Source organism: Vipera berus, assembly GCF_964194415.1.
Source record: "Vipera berus genome assembly, chromosome: 3".
In the NCBI taxonomy this organism is placed as follows: domain Eukaryota; kingdom Metazoa; phylum Chordata; class Lepidosauria; order Squamata; family Viperidae; genus Vipera; species Vipera berus.
In genome coordinates, this window is record NC_138204.1 from 211,680,382 (window position 1) to 211,699,875 (window position 19,494).

The following is a 19,494-nucleotide window of genomic DNA, read 5'->3' on the forward strand; positions in this document are numbered from 1 at the left end:
CACAAGCTTGCAGAATGAACCTCCATCCTCATCCTACACCTGAGCTGCAGATATTTACCGCTACTGCAAAGGAGTTCTGGGTTGGGAGACCTGTGAAAGAACCATCTTAAGAAGGAGAGAGTGTTTGTTTTTCTCTATGGGTCTTCCCTGAACCACGAATGGTTCTGCAGGACTCGTTGTAGAACAGAGGTCCCCAACCTTTTGGGCACCAGGGACCGGTTCCATGGAGAGAGAGGTTTTATGCAGACCAGAGAGTGTGTGATTTTGTGTGCTGCCTGCATCCCACGGATGGGGCTTTGCTTGTTTGTGTGGACCGGTTGCTGGCATGCTGCGGCCTGGCACTGGTCCATGGACCAGGGGTTGGAGACCCCTGTCCTAGACAATCAAGCATCCTCTCTGCAAGCCTATTCAGGAATGATCCTCCTAAGAATATCTTTTACAGAGAGCAATGGAGAAAGAGGAGTCGGACTGCCTAGTATCAACAAGATCCACTATGGTACTTTTCACAGTTACCCTTACAGCAGGGCAGCATAATAGAGTACCTAGGCTGCATTAACAGAGGGATACAATCAAGATTATTATCCACTTTATAATTCCAAACTTGGAGTACTGCATTCAGATTTGGTGGCCACAATGTAAAAAAAAATGTCGAGTCTCTAGAACAGAGTTCCCCAACCTTTCCGTCTTGGCGGCCCGGAGGGGGAAAAGGGGGGAAAGAGGGGATGGTTTTGAGGGAGGGGCAAGTGTGCATGCATGCACGCACACGCATGAGTAACCTGTTGCTCGCACAAGTGAGGCCCAAGCACCTGTGCCCTTCATGCGAGTGGGGCCAAGAGCACTTGCATCACTCACGCAAGTGAGGCCCCCAGTCTGTGACCCTCCTGTGAGTGGGGCCACAAGCACCCACTACACTCACATGAGTGGGGCCGTGCACGTGCATGCCAGCGCGCCAGCCAGCCATTCATGCAGCCCAGTTGCGAATAGGCCACAGAGCAGTAGTGGTCCACTTCCCACAAGCCGGGGACCCCATTCTAGAAAGAGTGCAGAGAAGAGCAACAGAAATGATCAGAGAACTGGAGGATAAAACAGATAAAGAATGGTTGCAAGAACCACCACCACCCTCTTGCTCAACCCGCCTAGAAGACCCCCATCCAACTCTGTTATTCTGTTCTGTTCAACACCATGGTTACCCACCAGTCTGATAGACGAGCAGGATGCCATGCTGAGGGTAGTGAAGTGTAGAGAGAAAGTGATTCCTATTAATCTAGTCAATCTGGGGCGGAGAGGATCTTTTTGAAACTGCAACATGGCTGATCCCAGACTGTGAACTGGCCTTAGAATGGAAGCAGTGATGGGATTCAGATATGTGAACCACCGGTTCTGCGGGTGTGGATGCCACTTCCAGAAGGCAGGACAAGAAGGCACGGATGGAAACTAACCAAGGAGAGAAGCAACCTGGAACTAAGGAGAAACTTCCTGACAGTCAGAACAATTAACCAGTGGAACAACCTGCCTCCAGAAGCGGTGAATGCTCCGACACTGGAAGTTTTTAAGAAGAGACTGGACAGCCATTTGCCTGAAATGGTATAGGGTTTCCTGCCTGAGCAGGGGGTTGGACTAGATGACTTCCAAGTTCCCTTCCAACTTTATTATTATTACTAAGATATTCTTCAAAGCACCAGAGGGCAGGACAAGAAGCAACGGATGGAAACAAATCAAGGAGAGAAGCAACCTAGAACTAAGGAGAAACTTCCTGACAGTCAGAACAATTAACCAGTGGAACAACCTGCCTCCAGAAGCGGTGAATGCTCCGACACTGGAAGTTTTTAAGAAGAGACTGGACAGCCATTGGTCTGAAATGGTATAAGGTTTCCTGCCTGAGCAGGGGGTTGGACTAGATGACTTCCAAGTTCCCTTCCAACTTTATTATTATTACTAAGATATTCTTCAAAGCACCAGAGGGCAGGACAAGAAGCAACGGATGGAAACAAATCAAGGAGAGAAGCAACCTAGAACTAAGGAGAAACTTCCTGACAGTCAGAACAATTAACCAGTGGAACAACCTGCCTCCAGAAGCTTTGACTGCTCCGACACTGGAGGTTTTTCAGAAGAGACTGGACAGCCATTTGCCTGAAATGGTAGAGGGTTTTCTGCCTGCCTGAGCAGGGGGTTGGAAAAGATGATCTCCAAGGTCCCTTCCAACATGATGATGGTGGTGATGATGATGATGATGATTTATTTTTTATTTATTTTATTTTAATTCCATTTATATCCCGCCCTTCTCCGAAGACTCAGGGCGGCTTACAAGCTTAGCAGTAGCCTTCATTCTATGTATATGCCTGCTTATTAGGGCTTTCACACACACCCCAAGCGGCATTATTACAAAGTCAGCTTATTTGCCACCAACAATCTGGGTCCTCATTTTACCTACCTCGGAAGGACGGAAGGCTGAGTCAACCTTGAGCCTGGTGGGACTCGAACCTGCACTAATTGCAGGCAGCTGGTGTTACTTAAGGAGGCATTAGCCTACTGCTCCACCAAGGCTCTTGATGATGATGATAATGATGATGATGATGATGTCCATTCTGGGTCTGGGCAACAAAAAATTAGCTACTGGTTCTGCCAAACTGGTGTGAACTGGCTGAATCCCACCACCGGAGGGAAGAAGGGAAGGAAGGAATTGATTTACCCAGTGCCACCAAGTCCTTCTTTCATGTTCTCCAAAGACAGTGGCACTGTTACACTTCACACAGTAGATGTGTTTATACAACAGTGCTTATACAACGCATCGAATCTGATTTCCAAATGGACACCATTCCTGCATTTGCATCGAAACTGATCCTTTAAACTAGTCAAGCAGACTGGGCCTTTTTGTACATTAGGCTAAGTCGGGGGGGGAAAAATCACTGAAACAGTCAAACTGAAGCCTAATCAGGTTTGGCACGTGTGCCAATGCATCGGCTTGCATTATGAATGGTTTGGTTCAATGTCTGTGCACATGCAACTTGAGGACCTGGCCATCAATATACCGTCAGCGGTGACCTGTTTTGGGTACATGTGTGTTTCCAAGCCACACATGCCTTGCTTTAATAGGAACCAGATTTTTAGGTGTCAACTCCATTGAGGGAAATAATTATTAATCACTTTGGAATTAAGAATATGGAAAATAAAGGCTTAATATGCACTTCTTCCTGACAATGTTATGTGACTGACTTTTTTTGTGGAAGGATTTTCCTTCCTTCCTTCCTTCCTCCCTCCCTCCCTCCCTCTCTCCCTCCCTCCCTCCCTCTCTCCCTCCCTCCCTCCCTCCCTCCCTCTTTTCTTTCTTTCTTCCTTTTCTTTTTTTCTTCCCTCCCTCCATTCCTTCCTTCTTTTCTTTCTCCCCTCCCTCCCTCCTTCCCTCCTTCCTTCCTCCTCCCTCCCTCCCTCCCTCCCTCTCCTTCCTTCCTTCCTTCCTACCTAACATAAACTTAAAACAAAGGTCAATCATATCCACCGATCGATCCCTTTAGATCCACCAGAAGAGGCTTCAGGTCTGATCTATTACAGAATGTCATCTGATGGGACCGATGGGGGCATCTCTATGAAACATCTTTCCTCCCCCCAAATGTGTTTGTCCCCAAAGTGATTTTGTCACCATACTTGGAGATCCAGATATATAACAAGGTTGTGTGAGGTCCATGGTGGCGAACCTATGGCACGCGTGCCGCAGGTGGCACGCAGAGCCCTCTCTGTGGGCACGCACGCCATCGCCCCAGTCCTAGGCCTTCGGCTGGGTTTTATAAAACCTTTTTGCTTTAGGCCTCCGCCGCCGTGTACAAAAAAAATAAAAGGTTCAATCAATCAATCAATTTCAACTTCTCACGGGGGAAAAAAGATCTCACAAAGTTGGAATTGATTGATTGAACTTTTTAGTCCCACCCAGTCTGTCATTCCCACTGCAGCCATGCCCACCTAATGGGCCACACTCACCCAATGGGCCACACCCCCGGCACCCAAAGATACATAAGTGGGTTTTGGGTTGCAGTTTGGGCACTCGGTCTCTAAAAGGTTTGCCATCACTGTGTTAGGTGGTTTTTAGCTTGACACTAATAACATGTGTGTGGTTATTTTACTGCTGTACATGTTTTTGTATTGTTTGTAATTGTTCGCCACCCAGAACTATGAATTTGAGATGGGCGTCCATATAAATTTAAATAAATAAGTAAATATTACCGATCATTTGTTGATTATGGTTATAGGCTACTATACCATCATTTGGAAATTCTTTGGTGCCACCCAATGAAATCCTGAGGACAGCTTATTCACTGTCCTATGGATTTCCTTCCTTCCTAAATCTGGATCCAACTTATTAGAAGCAGAGGATAAAAATCCACAGCAGCGCGCAGTGGTAAAATAGTCACAGCCTACCATTTTCTTAGTTAAAATGCATAACAAAAGTTATCAGACTTATGACCACATCCTCATATCATTATATCCTGGACATAAACTCTTTCAACTCCTCCCGTCACGACACTGCTGTAGGGCATTGCATGCCAAAACAACTAAACACAAAAGGGGTTTTTCCCTTGCGCCATCACTCTGCTGAACACCTAATTCTCACAGTGCTATCCTATGCCTAAGGATATTTAGCCATGTAGTAGGGCTATATCAAGGGACGCGATGGCTCAGTGGGTTAGGACGCTGAGCTTGTCGATCAGAAGGTCGGCAGTTTGGCGGGTCGAATCCCGAGTGCCGCGTAACAGAGTGAGCGCCTGTTACTCATCCCAGCTTCTGCCAACCTAGCAGTTCGAAAGCACGTAAAAAATGCAAGTAGAAAAATAGGGACCACTATGCTGGGAAGGTAACAGCGTTCCGTGCGCCTTTGGCGTCTTGTCATGCCGGCCACATGACCACGGAGACGTCCTCGGACAAGCGCTGGCTCTTCGGCTTTGAAATGGAGATGAGCACCGGCCCTAGAGTCGGAAACGACTAGCACGCATGTGCGGGGGAACCTTTACCTTTACCTTTAGGGCTGTATTATTATTATCCTTCTGATCTTTCTTACTACCTTCTCCTATTTGGTATCTTACATTACTTTGTTGTTTGTATGTACACAGAGACAAATTCCTTGTGTGTCCAATCACACTTTGCCAATAAAGAATATTTCATCCCCTCCCATCCCATCCCATTCCATATTCTATTCAATTCTATTCTATTCAATTCTATTCTATTCTATTCTATTCTATTCTATTCTATTCTATTCTATTCTATTCTATTCTATTCTATTCTATTCTATTCTATTCTATTCTATTCCATTGTCAAGAAGATAATAGGTGGTATCCTCAACACTTCCTTCTGATCTTTCTTACTACCTTCTCCTATTTGGTATCTTACATTACTTTGTTGTTTGTATGTACACAGAGACAAATTCCTTGTGTGTCCAATCACACTTTGCCAATAAAGAATATTTCATCCCCTCCCATCCCATCCCATTCCATATTCTATTCTATTCTATTCTATTCTATTCTATTCTATTCTATTCTATTCTATTCTATTCTATTCTATTCCATTGTCAAGAAGATAATAGGTGGTATCCTCAACACTTCCTCAATTAGGATCGTTCAAAGTTCCTGGACAATCACTAAATGAACTTAGTTGCCAACACAAGGCCAGAACAGTGGACACTACGTGCCTAACCCTCATTTCCAGCAGGGTATCATTTTGGCAAACAAGGCCAAAACAGACCAGGTTTGTTCCAGGAGGCCATGATACAAACTCAGCTCCTTTATACTAGTATCACAATGTCACTAGCAGGTATGTAAGGGGAAGAGTTGGCAATGCAAATTTACAATGAGTAGTTTGTCTCAAACACACAGACACACACATTCATGATGGCCTGTGATCATGGACATCCGTAGGAGGAGAAACGAAAAGATTTGCGTAACATTGTCCTACAAATGCTGGGACGTATATATTTTTTTCAGATGGAGAGATGGAAGTATGTAATTACAGAACGTGCAAGTTCTTATTTTGGCATCAACATTGGTTGCAGCAGATGTCAGTCTGGGACATCTTACAGATTAAACCCTGTTGGATACTGGGCTTGTAGGCTGAGAAGCAGTGACTGGGTTCAAATCTCGTTCTAGGTCACTGGGAGTCAGGCAGCATTTAAATTTAATTAATCATTATGAATAAGTAGAGTTTATTGACTAAACCATCACTGGGTGCATCCACACCTTATGTTAACTCATGCTTACAACTATGTTTTACAAATCATACCAGGGTTTAGGGCAATGAATGAACCATCTCAGGAGTTAAACATAAAGAATCTTCAAATTACACAAGGATAAAATATGTTTTCTTCACCAAGCTTTCATTTCAGACCTTGATCCATAACTGATCACAAAATTGAACAATAATTTGTAGGAAGGTTGTCCTATCAATAACGGCATTTGGTCACAGTTATTTCTTATTGACTTATTTGCCTTCCCTCAATTCTCTACTGTGTCTATTTTTTAGCTTGAAACTTCACTTTTATGGTTTGGTTCAAGAAAAAAAATCAGTATCTAGAAATAAATGTTAATAACCAAACTATAAAAAGAATTATCAAATTTAGACAGTAGCTGAGAGGAATTGAGACAATTTTAATTCTAGATGTTCAAATGTTTTAAACCAAAAGAAAATTCTAAAAGCTTTAACCATTTCAGAGTCAAGTGTCAATTTATCATCCAGAGATGTTAATCTTTGAAACACTATTATTATTTCCATTTCCTTCCTTTCTCCTCCCAATCTTTAATAAGAATCAGATCTAGAAAATATAACTAGATGTATTCAGGGATGATGCAAATTATATTTGCAACAAAAATTCTAGTACCCCAACACAGCGAAATCTTTTCTCATTATGCCACAAAATGTTTTTTTTTTATTCTGAATTCTACTCAGGAGACTTCTCAACAGAAAAACTGTGAGCAAACAATGTCTTCAAGGTGAGTTTAAAAATAGAAACATTTTTTTAAAAATAAAAAAAACCAACACCACTCAACCAAAGCAGCATCCCTCATGTCAACAACCAGTTTTTTCAACTTTAAAAAAAATCTAAAGTCAAAAAAGAACGAAAGAAAAATGTATGTGAATGAGGGACAGAAATCAACAATTAAAGAGAAAAGCCTAATCTGTCTCACTTCGTCTGAGAAAGGACTTCATTCACACGGCAGTAAATGAAGCAAAAGATCTAACACATACATTCACATAGCTTAGCTAGTTGGTTCGTGTCAGTTAGTCGGTTAGTCCTGAAAACCTATCCCATTTCATCAGTTTTATGCTTCAGGGCACATCGGGAACCTGGGTGTTGTTCCAACAGTCATGGACTGTGAATTGCCTGAATTCTGTGGGGCTGAAATTAAATCATGATTAATTTGCCATTGATTTTGATATGTTCCACAGGCAACTAATTCCATGATGAAAATTAACGCATCCTTGGCCAACAAAGAAGTTATGTACTGATTTAGGGCAGAATGATGTGACACACCACCATGTGATCAGTTTTGGTCACCATGAGTAAAAAAGATGTTGAGATTCTAGAAAGAGTACAGAGAAGAGGAACAAAGATGATCAGGGGGCCGGAGACTAAAACATATGACGAACGGTTGCAGGAATTGGGTATCTCTACTCTAGTGAAAATAAGGACTAGGGATGACACAATTGAAGTCTTTTAATATTTCAGAGGTGGCCATAAAGAAGAGAGGGTCAAGATATTATCCAAAATGCCTGAAGGCAGGACAAGAAGCAATGGATGGAAGCTAATCAAGGAGAGAAGCAACCTAGAACTAAGGAGAAACTTCCTGACAGTTAGAACAATTAATCAGCGGAGTAACTTGCCTCCAGAAGTTGTGAATACTCCAACCGTGGAAGTTTTCAAGATGAGGTTGGACAACCATTTGCCTGAAATGGTATAGGGTTCCCTGCCTAAGCAGCAGGTTGGACTAGAAGACCTCCAAGGTGTCTTCCACTTCTGTTATTCTATTATATTCTAATGCTCAAGACTTGTATTGACTGGTCAAGTCTGTTCTGTTATCACAGGAATATTCAGACAGTTCACGAGCCTGGACAGTCAGAAATGCAAACTGTTGCTTCCTAAGAACCATTATACATAGCAATGCTACCTTGATTTGGAAGGCAAAAGCCATTGGGAACTCTTTCTATCAAGGTTTGGCGTTTCTATGTCCTTCATAACATCTAGTCGCCAAGGGACCTTCTCTCTCCTATTATCAACCAGTCAAATCTGAGAGAGTTGGGATGCTCCATTTTACAGCTCTAAAGCATCGGCATCCTAGAGAATTTAGAAGGCCTGTCTTCTCCACAGCGATGCCTCTCCTTTGGAAGAGCATCCCTTCTGAGTCCTTGATCTTGCTGGGATTTTGGCTCTTCCAACAGGCCTTGCAATAGAATGCAGTGACCTAGTATTTGGTAGAGCACCTAAAATTCCTTAGTCAGATGGATGGATGGATGGATAGATGGATGAAAGAGAGAGAGAGAGAAATGGAGGGAGAGAAAAACAGAAAGAGAAAGACAGAAAGAAAGAGAAAGAGAGAAGAGAGAGAGAGAGAGAGAGAGAGAGAGAGAGATTTATAGCCACCCATCTCAGGAAATAATTAGGTGACTCACAATGGACGGATGGATGGGAGAATGAAAGAGAGAGAAAGGGAAGGAGGGAGGGAGAAAGAGAGAGAGAAAGAAAGAAAGAGAAAAAAGAGAGAAAGAGAGAGAGAAAGAGAAAGAGAGAGAGAGAGATTTATAGCCACCTATCTCAGGAAATAATTAGGTGACTCACAATGGATGGATGGATGGATGGATGGATGGGAGAAAAAGAGAGAGACAGAAAGGGAGGGAGAGAGAGAGATTTTAATAGCCACCCATCTCAGTAAATAATTGCACTACTCACAATGGATGGATCGATGGATGGATCCCTTTTTATAACCCTGTGATCCATATCTGGGGTAGAGTTGGGGCAACTGAATGGAGCTGAGCATTTATAGCCAGTTGCCCTTCCTGACACCTATGCCAAGTTCACAGCAGATTTTTTTTTCTTTGCATCCTAGGAGAGAAACATCTGCTCCTACCTAGGATTGAAACCTCAACCTTCTGAGTGGAGGCAAGTATTTTCACCACTAGGTCACCACCATGCCGCTCAATTGATAAATAGATAAAGAATGGAATTCCATTGTTGGATTCTGTATTGTGTATAGAAAATTCTTGTTTTTATTATACTGGTTTGTCACATTACTTTTCTGCAACGAAGGACTACAAATTCCACACTGAGCAAGAGAACAACGTACTTCCAGTCCTTTTTTGTTTAATGTTTTATAGGTTTCAACTATATTTCCTTTCAGGATCTAGAATTGCCTGCAGGAGCTGCCTTTGCTATGAATTGCCTTAAGTTCCCATCCACTGAAGCTTTTAAAAACCTACAGTTAGATGTTGGATGTGTAGGTACACAGTATTTTATTCCAACTTTTAATGGAGCATGGCCAGCTCATGGCATCCAGGATTACATAAAATCTTGGCCACTTTTGTTGATTTTGGTGGTTAACAAAATGAGAAAATCCTAGCTACATTCCAGAGGCGCAGAAGCTAAGCATTTACATTTCCTACTAAAATGAACAGCTCAGAAATGTTGAGGGCAGCAAACTTCCACCACTGCCTCTCTCTACACAAACGATTTCCCACTCATTGTTCAACTTTTGTCCTTATTATCTGCATTATTAACTTAATAGCCAACCCAAATGAAAACAAAATACTTGGGGTTGCTGTAGCACATAGACACTCTAAAAGGGCCACTAAGTAGAATTAATAGAAAAATTAAAACATCATAAAAAAGAAGCAGCTGGAATGCTTTTTAAAACATTATGTTCCTATCCTCTCCTCTAATAAACATGTGTTAAGACCGGTCCTAAATCATTCAGACAGCGAATTCACAGGGAAGCTTCATTATAAGATAAGAAAGAGACCGATGTGTAAGAACAAAGGGAACCAATGCATACATGTGATAAAACTTTGTTTCCCAAATGAAGACACCAGTTACAGAAGTGTGTTGGATCATCTGTCCAGTTAGCGATCCGTTGCCGCAGGTTAAGAACATCAAAACCTAATCCTAAGGAAAGTGGCAGCTGTGTTGTTTGTCTTGCTGACAATTCTAATGAAGATGAAGCAGCGGCCTTTCTTCAGAAAATGGGCAGCCTTTTCATGTACGAATGACCCTGTGGGTGCAACGAGACCAAACAGTCCCATGATAATTTCCATCGTGATTAATCACGCAACTCTATTTGCTCACGTCCTGCCTACTAGAATCCAACCAAGGCATAAATTAACCAGTAATATTTTGGGACTGGCACAGGTAGAGATGTCCTAAGAAGACACATCCATCACTTTTTAAACATACGCATCTCGTAACGGGGCAACTGCAAAAATGGTTAGAGAGGGCACCCCACCACTTCAATATTTTTCTGCATTTTTTGGCCAACTTCTTTTTAACCAGGAGTTTCAGTCTGACGGGGTTGATAGACCAACCTTGACTTTAAATTGAGGAAGGAAAGTTTCTCTGGAGCCAACTGCCAAATTCTTCTGCACCAAAAACAGTTTAGGTCTTTGTCCAACTGTTGAAAAAGCAATACTCCCAATGTTGTTATATTGCTTGACTGCTGGCTATTTCCTTTTTTTCAGAAGAGGTGGTAGAAGATGGGAGCCCATAACTAGGATAGTCATAAGGACTTTCTAGACAATTCACCTCCTTCCCTAAGTAAACAACCAGAAGGAGCAGTTAAAAATATAATACTAAGTTCTTTGTACCCCATCATAACCCTTCAACTCAGATGTAACATCTTCCAAACTGTCCATTTGTAAAGATTCCTATTTGCCCCGTTAAAGTGATTTTATAATAGTCTAGGAACAGCCGTGTAAGTTTGCAAATCGTTTCCCTAGGACACGATCGAGCTTAAACAAAAAGCTTGCAGCTCAAATCCTTCCACAAGTCCATGGCTGAGTCTGACAAATAATTCCCAGGGCTCGTTCATTCGTAGGAGAGCGGGCCTAATTGTTTTGAAAAGTTGCTGTGCTGGCATTTTTCTCGAAATAAGTATTTTTGTATCAGGGATCCAAGCCAATGAATAATGCCAGAAGCATTTCCTTGCACCTCCACAGTATTTCTGAGGGAACTTGCTCATGATTTGTGCTGCTTCCCAGACATGGGTGTGGAGAGATAGAGAAGCAACAGTTAATTTCCTCCAAAAGCTCTCCAGTCACTGTTTTCACTCCCAACCTAGCTCTTTGCAATGGAGAAAACTTTTCCCAGGAATATGGGCAAGTGGGAAAGACTCAAGCATAAGTTTGGGAAATTGAAATTTTAAAGAAAAGGGAAGACCCTTGACGGTAACTCCAGATCTTCAAGGAAGGGTGAAACTTCAGCCTCACACCCAATGTTCTCCTTGCCTTGTCTTCTCACAACCCTACAGTCGTCCCACCCTTCATCTTAGCCTGAGGCATCTGTCCCTTCTTATTCCACCTGTCAATCGCTCAGATAAGAGGCTTGGCCTCCTTCACCCCCCAAGCCATCGCCCCCCCCGCTCCCCCTCCACTCCCACCAGCCACCGAGTAGGGGACTTACTTACCGATGGTGGTGATGACTGTAATGGCAAAGTAGAAAGAGCCGGCGAATTTCCACTGGACGCCGGCCCGGTGGGGTTCCGACTGCATGATGATCTCCTCCAGCTGTTGGTAATCGTCGCTGGTAATGTTGTACTTCCCTTTCAGCCGAGTCTCCTCGGCTTTCAGCTGCTCCTCCTCGCGCAGCTCGTGCTCCGACTCCAGGGCGTCGAAGACGGCCGCCCCCACCAGCAGGTAAGTGAAGGTGCAGACGATCAGCGAGAGAGTCCGCACGTTCTGCCTCTTCATGGCCGCCAGGAAGGGCCCGCGGAGGGGACCATGTCCCCCCCTGGCCGCCCGCGGATCCGACAGGGTGGCCCCGAGGCAGCCGCCCCGCCAGGCGAGCAACGCGGGGCGGCGGCGGAGGCGGCGGAGGCGGCGTGCGGTAGGGCTCCCTGCCCGCGGCGGCTGTCCTTGGTGCTGAATCGGCGGCGGCTGTCCTTGGTGCTGAATCGGCGGCGGCGACTGCTCTCCGCCTGCGTGGTCGGCTTCCTGGGAGGCGGAGAGGCAGAGGAGGCTGCTGGAGCGTCTGGTCAGCGGAAGGCGCAGCCGGCAAACCCTGCGCAAGAGCTGCGCCAAGCAAGCCGTCCCGGCGCGCAGGGCCATCAACGGCGGCGCCTCTGCTCAACAAGCCAGCTTGGAGCCGTCGAAGAGGGGAAGGGAGGCTCTCCGGGCCCGCGTGGCCTCCAGCCCGAGCTACGCTTTCTTTCTCTCGCTCGGCCCCGCCAGACGCCCACTCTTGGCAAACTCCCGGCCCCCGTCGAGCCGCTGGCGCGGAGAACTCCCGGGCTCTACGTCTTTCTTTCTCTCTCACTCTCCCTCTCTCCCTCTCTCTCTCCCTCTCCCTCTCTCCCTCCCCCTCTCCCTCTCTCTCTCCCTCTCCCTCCCTCTCTCTCTCTCCCTCTCTCTCTCTCCCTCTCCCTGCTTCTCTTTCCTGGGGGGGCGCTGCCTTTCCGAAGCTTGGTTACTCCCGGGCAGCTCTTAAGCCCCGGGAGGGGTGGAAGGATGCGGAGGTCCCATCAGAGGGGCTTAAATGAGGTATGCCCGGGTGGAGTGGTGGGGGCGCAGAGGGGAGAGGAGCCCCATTCGAAAGACGGCCGAGAGGCACGCCTCTTCCAGCCCGGGCAGGGCTGGTCTGTCTCTGCAGAAGCGGCCCGCGGGTGGGCAGCGGTGCCCAGTCCAGTGGTGATTTTCTCGGAGGAGGCTTCCCCGGCATCGGCCAGGCTCTTGGAGCTCAGAGGGGACGGAGAGAGAACTTCCGGGAAGGGAGAGAGCGACTGACCACAGCTTGCAAAGCCCGAGTCTGCCTTAGATCCTCCTCCTCCTCCTCTTCCTCCTCCTCCAATCGCCCCCCCCGAAAAAGTGTAGGGGAAAATGAGATGCAAATGTTCGCCAGGCAGGAGCAGCAGGAGCCAGCGATCAACCCACGGTAAAGGCCACCCCGGGGCACCTGCTATGCCCGAGGTGTCTTGCGCGCAAAGCCTTGGAGAAGCTGGGCGTCCCTCTACAGGCCGGGAAGCTCCGCTTGAGCCTAACCTCCTGAATCCCAGGTCGGGCCGGGCCTGGGGAAGGGAACAGTGGCGGAGAATGGGGAGCGCTGCGTTCAATCGCTCTTTGCCCTTTCTTTCTCCGCCCTCCGTCTGTTCAAGCTCTCCCCTCGCTTAACTCAACTTTGGAGAGACTTGCTCCACTAGGGAAAAGGCTGGAGGGGGGGGGGAAGGGAGGCGGGAGGAAGACACCCGCCCCTCCCCTGCCTGGCCCTGCCTGGCGCTCGCCGCGGAACAAAAGAAACGCTCCGGAGGGAAGGTCTGGCACGGCAAGCGACTTCGGCGGAGCGGGGTACTGACTCCTCCCGGTTGCTTTCGGCCTGCCTGCGGCCACCTGGGCGGAAGGCGAGGCGAGGCGCATCGATCAGACAGGCTGGGGTGTCCGCGGAGACAGGTGCGCGTGCGGGAGCCACGATCCGGCAGGTGCCGTTCTGCAGAAGGGCTCACCTTTCCCCAAACGCGAGCGAGCGAGCAGCGAGGAGGAGGAGGAGGAGGAGGCTGGCCGAGCGATCCCCGGCTCTGCTCCGCGCTTGGAGTCGGTTGCAAAGCGGCTGATCGCCTCCCCCCCCCCCCCCCACGCCGCCGCCGCCGCCCCTTTGCTTTCGTTTCCTTTTCCTTTGGCAGGCGACAGAAACGAGGGAGCGGCTGGTCCCGATCCCGCAGCAGCTTCCCGAGGCTCCCTGCTGGGAAAAGGAAGGCGTCAAGATTAAAGGGGAGCAGGAGAGGAGGGGGTCGCTGGCCCTTCCCCACCCCGACCGCCCTCTCCCCTTCGCCCAGAAAGCCTGGAGGAATCCGGGCGTTTGCAAGACTGAGCAGCTCCGGCTTCCGAGGAGCGAAGAGTCGCCTCCCTTTCCAGCCTCCCCCAGGATCGAGACCGGGTGAGGGGAGGGCGTGGGGAGGGGGGGACAACAGGGGAGGAGACAGCCTCTCCCCTCCGGGTCGACTCACGCTCCAGTCTCCGAGTTGAGCTGGAGTAGGGAGGAGTAATGCCACGGCTTCGTTCCGGGGACATCCCCAGCCTCCCTGGCTCGCTGAACCAAAGGCGGTCCTGGGGGAGAGAAGAAGGCAACCCCCCCCCCTCGTTTCCCATCCACCCACCTTGTCTGGCGGAGGGAAGAAGCGGACCCCTCGCCTGCCGAGTCTTTATTCTGCTGGCTTGCGATCCACGGGCCTCGTTGTCTCCGATTCTGGCCCCGCCCCCCTGAGCCGGCCGCGCCCCCTCTGTTCGGGGTTTCAAATCCGGCTTCTAAGGGTGGGTGGGGGGCGCCTCCCAGGCGCCTCCCAAGGCTTCCTTGTCCTCCCGCTTGGTTGCCGCGTAGCCATGTGGAGGAGGGGGTTTCTGGGCTGTTCCGTGGCCGCTGGAGAAAGATCTCGAGAAGGTGGCCTCCTTGCCTCCTTTCCCTCGGCTGCCGGTTTTTCCCCAGCCCTGAAGCAGAAAGTCAACGGCACTGGCTTACTCCTTGTTTAAAACTCTAGGTGGTTTGCCTCCTCCTCCTCCACCACCACCACCCCCGTAGGGTTGGCTGCAAACTCATTGAGCTGTACTCATAGAGTAAGCCTGAAGTTGTCTACTTTGAGAAAAGTGAACGGTATCTCTAGACCAGTGGTCTTCAAACTTGGCCTTTTAATGACTTGTGGACTTCAACTCCCAGAATACCTCAGCCAGCATGCCTGGCTGAGGAATTCTGGGAGTTGAAGTCCACAAGTCATAATCGGGCCAAGTATGAAGACCCCTGCTCTAGACTATCTGGAACTTCAGGCTGAAGGAATGGAGCAGAAGGCCCTGCTCTGGATGAACTTCAGATTCACTTTCCTGTCTTCCTCGGTGGAGCTGGTGGTGTGTTCGGTCACACACCCAAAGGCGCTTTTCCAGGAGGCAACTGGACTTTCTTGTTTTTCCTTTGAAGACGTTTCCCTTCTCATCCAGGGAGCTTCTTCAGCTCTGACTAGATGGTGAGGAATGGAAAGATTTATACTCCTTGCAGACAGCTGTCAGAGCTGCAGAAGCTTCTTGGATGAGAAGCGAAATGTCTTCTAAGAAAGAGAAAGTCCAGTTGCCTCCTGAAAAAAAGCACCTTTGGGACAACCATGACCTGGATGACGGAGGATAGACATTCAATCACACTTGCATCTCTGTTACAAAGAGGAGGTTCGCTAAAATCACCAAAAGAATCCACATTACTGCAGAGAAAGTAGATCCAAAATTCTTAGTTTGAATCTAAGATTTAGTTTTAATTCAGGGTGAGTTTGTTGCATTTGGCTTATTTATACTTCGTATTTCTTAACTGGCCATCCCGCTCAGAACAGGGGCTCTAGGTGGTCTACATTCTATAAAACAATCAGTAAAAATTCCAAAGCTTTACATTCTTTCTTTAAAAGTTAAGACACGAAAGCAATTGCACTGTGTGAGAAGGAGACCGCAAAGCTACAGTTCCACCCGTTGTCTCAAAATTAAAGCACTGAACGAGAACAATTGTCACCTCTTCAGATTACACAAGGGAAAGAAGAAAACATGTTTATAACAGGTTTGCAAATATCTGCTGCTCACATCTTGAAAAGTCAAGGATGATGGTAGATTTCTACTGAGATTTTGTGTGGTGGCAAACCTGAATCCCCCAAACTTTGTTGTGTGAAACACCCATCGGGAGGCCAAAGAAACAAGGCTGTAGGGAAATATCAGTGCCTGAGTTTGTATTTATTACTTTAAAAAGGTACACAATTCAGCTAACCTATGAGTTTCTGTGTGTGTTTACATGTGTGCATGATCCTGCTCCATGAAAATACTTTTAAGAAGAGACTGGACAGCCAGCTGTCAATCTCCTGCTTGGGGGGAGGGGGAAAATGTTATGCTACATTCTATATGGGTTTCTCTGTGTGTTTACATTTGTATGTGAGACCGTGCTCCATGGAAACAAAGAAGTAGGTTTGATTTTAACTCTCCTTATAAAACAAGCAAGTAGGTACTATTTCAACTATATCGCTGCTCACGCAGACATTATATTTTAATCCCAGGTTGGATCACAAAGGACAGAGGTTGACTAAGGTAAAGGTAAAAGTTCCCCCGCACATGTGTGCTAGTCGTTTTCAACTCTAGGGGCCGGTGCTCATCTCCGTTTCAAAGCCGAAGAGCCAGCGCTTGTCCGAGGACGTCTCCGTGGTCATGTGGCCGGCATGACTAGACACCAAAGGCGCACGGAACGCTGTTACCTTCCCACCGTGGTGGTCCCTATTTTTCTACTTGCATTTTTTACGTGCTTTCAAACTGCTAGGTTGGCAGAAGCTGGGACGCGTAACAGGCACTCACTCTGTTACGCCCGCCAAACTGCCGACCATCTGATCGACAAGCTCAGCGTCCTAACCCACTGAGCCACCGCGTCCCTTAGAGGTTGACTACTTGGTCTCTTTTTCAAGCCCTTAGAAAGAGTCCCATTTCTTTATTTTTAAGAATGGGAGTTTAACCTCGCATTTTGTCAGTCTTCCCCCTGTTGGCTTTTTCTCTGTGCATTTTGCCTTCCAGATTGCAAAGCTATGAGTAGGAAGCCTCTTGATTTGGTTGACTAGAATAGAGGCAACCTACTCAGGGAGATCTTTCAAGCAACTGAGTAGAGCAGGGTATCCAAACCTGGCAACGTTAAGACCTGTAGATTTCAACTCCCAGAATTCCCCAGCCAGCAAGCAAGTGAACAATAGAAGTGTTTGAACAAATTCAATGAAATGATCCAACACAAGTTATTTTCCCCATGTACTATAATACATCTTCAGAGAGTGGATTTGGGATGCCATTAAGCAAGATAATGAGGTTGTTTTTGCTCACCATGAGTAACGAGGTCGGCTACGCACCTCAAAACTGCATTGACAGAACTGGTAATGCTTCTTCATGGTTTGAAGTTCAACTGGTTGGGTGAACTTAGCTGTCTTGTTGCTTTATAGTTCTGGTGTATTGTGCAAATCCAGGAAATCATCCACATCCATCCATCATTAATCATCCCTCTTGTTCAAGGACTATCCAAATGGGCAAGGTCCCATGAGAAATGTTGTCCACTGTGGTGCTTTCCCCACGTATTTGCATGTCAACTAATGGAAACCATCTGGATTTGGTATTAATATGTTGTGAGCTGCTCAGAGTCAGATTGGAACTGTGACTTGAGTGGCATATAAGTTTGATAAATAAATACATGAAATTTCCATTCCTGAAACCAAAAAGATCTTGAGGTAGTCTTGAAGACATGAAGTTGAAGTTGTGTTCTTGAAGTTGAAGTTGAGTTCTTTAAGTTCTGGGTGCTCCATCACTGGAGGCTTTTAAGAAGAGATTGGACTGCCCCTTGTCTGGAATAGTACAGGGTCTCCTGCTTCAGCAGGGGTTTGGACTAGAAGACCTCCAAGGTCCCTTCCAGCTGTGTTATTCTGTTATTATGACATACTCTTCCTGCAGGGTTATGAGGCCATGGAGCATAAAAATATAATATCCATTATATCCATTCCTTTGCTCCATCTCTTCAGTCTGTTTATGCATTTGGTTTTGGCTGTAGGTCAAAGAACAAAAATTGGGTAATTTGTAGGAAATTGTGGTGCCAACATAGTCCCCGATTCTATGCAAAGAGCATCACAGTCTGAATACTTGCATCCCTGTTCTTCTTCTTGCTTCCACAAAACACCAGAGCTTACAAAACAGGTACCAGTTATAAAACAATCAAATTGGAAGGAACCTTAGAGATCTTTTAGTCTCATTCTCTGTCAAATGCTGGGTCCATTACAGTAACTTTCACAACCTTACAGAGGAAATGTTAAGCATTATCTAATATTTACCATTTTCTCTATTTTTTTTATATTAGTCGGACAATTTACCAAAATTTCTCCATTACTTATCTCATACAATCAGTCCAACTTCTACTTTATGATGGTGTTGTCATAAGATGAATGGAAAGCAGTATGGATTGACTGCTTTGAGTGCCTGCAGAACAATAAGACTTGGAAAAATAAATAAATTGCAAGTAAATAAATAAGCGATAGGGTCGTGGTGGCTCAGTGGGTTAGGACGCTGAGCTTGTCGATCAGAAGATTGGCAGTTTGGCGGGTCGAATCCCGAGTGCCGCGTAACAGAGTGAGCACCTGTTACTCGTCCCAGCTTCTGCCAACCTAGCAGTTCGAAAGCACGTAAAAATGCAAGTAGAAAAATAGGGATCACTCCGGTGGGAAGGTAACAGCGTTCTGTGCACCTTTGGCATCTAGTCATGCCGGCCACCTGACCACGGAGACGTCCTCGGACAAGTGCTGGCTCTTCGGCTATGAAACGGAGATGAGCACTGGCCCCTAGAGTCAGAAACGACTAGCACGCATGTGTGGGGGAATCTTTACCTTTTTAAATAAATAAGCAAATTACCCATGCTTAGACCTGCATAATAGATTTAAGTCCTTTTGAGAAAATAAACCTAGTCGTTCCATGTGTTAGGAATGTTTCTTACAATTCATACATGAAACAGTGCAACACTCAAAATTTGGTTTTTTAGAGCTCCTATTTTAATTTGTTCTATAATTCATGGGGTTAGTGGAATGTATTATTTACGGTTTACACTTTTTCTTAATGGTGTGAATGATGTTAACCAAGGGTTTTTAGTTTAAAGCTCAATGCAGATATGAGGATTTTGAACAGAAAATGTAAAATGAATTTCTAATGGTGTCTCAGAATATATTAGTTTATTTCAGATTTGTTGTTTATCCACCCACATTGTGCTCTCTGGGCCTCATTTTCTTTTTTATGTTACTTAATTCTTATATTCTTTAAATATATATATATAATAACTGGGGAAAAATATGTTTCGAACATTCTCATCCGAATTATGCTCTGTGACTGATCTTGTTGTCACGATGGAACCAATGCATTAGATATTCTCCTTTCCTCTGCTTTAAAAAAAATATAGATATGAATAAGAATGTATACATGACTAAAGCCCTTGGGTCTGTTTGTAAACTTTAAGTGGGTGAACCAGTGCATCATAGAATAACATGATGAACAACAGTTTTTGAACCGAAAAAGCTAACTTACAGAAGGCAGCCAAAATGCAGGACCCATTACTCACACGGACTTGTAATTTGGAAACGTTGTGGCTGCTTCAGCACTACTGCACTGCTGAGGTCAGCTGCAGTCATGTGATCATCATTTCCCACGCCCCGCAAGTCAGTGGGAAAGCTGGTAGGAAGCCTAAACTCATTCATGATTGCCAATGTTCCTACCAGCTTCCCACAAGCAAAGTCAGTGGGGAAGCCAGCG

At 46.2% G+C, this 19,494-nt stretch overlaps 1 protein-coding gene across 1 annotated transcript in view; it reads right to left on the bottom strand.

The window, feature by feature from the left end:
* The window catches only part of KCNK9 (potassium two pore domain channel subfamily K member 9), a gene marked incomplete at its 5' end in the record, with an annotated part of 135,322 nt that extends 123,037 nt beyond the window's left edge, over positions 1-12,285 (bottom strand). Inside the window, one exon of the mRNA XM_081323061.1 lies at positions 11,646-12,285. Coding sequence (XP_081179187.1) covers positions 11,646-12,285 — 640 coding nt within the window. The remainder of the gene's footprint in view (positions 1-11,645) is intronic.
* Between the last annotated feature and the right edge of the window lie 7,209 nt (positions 12,286-19,494).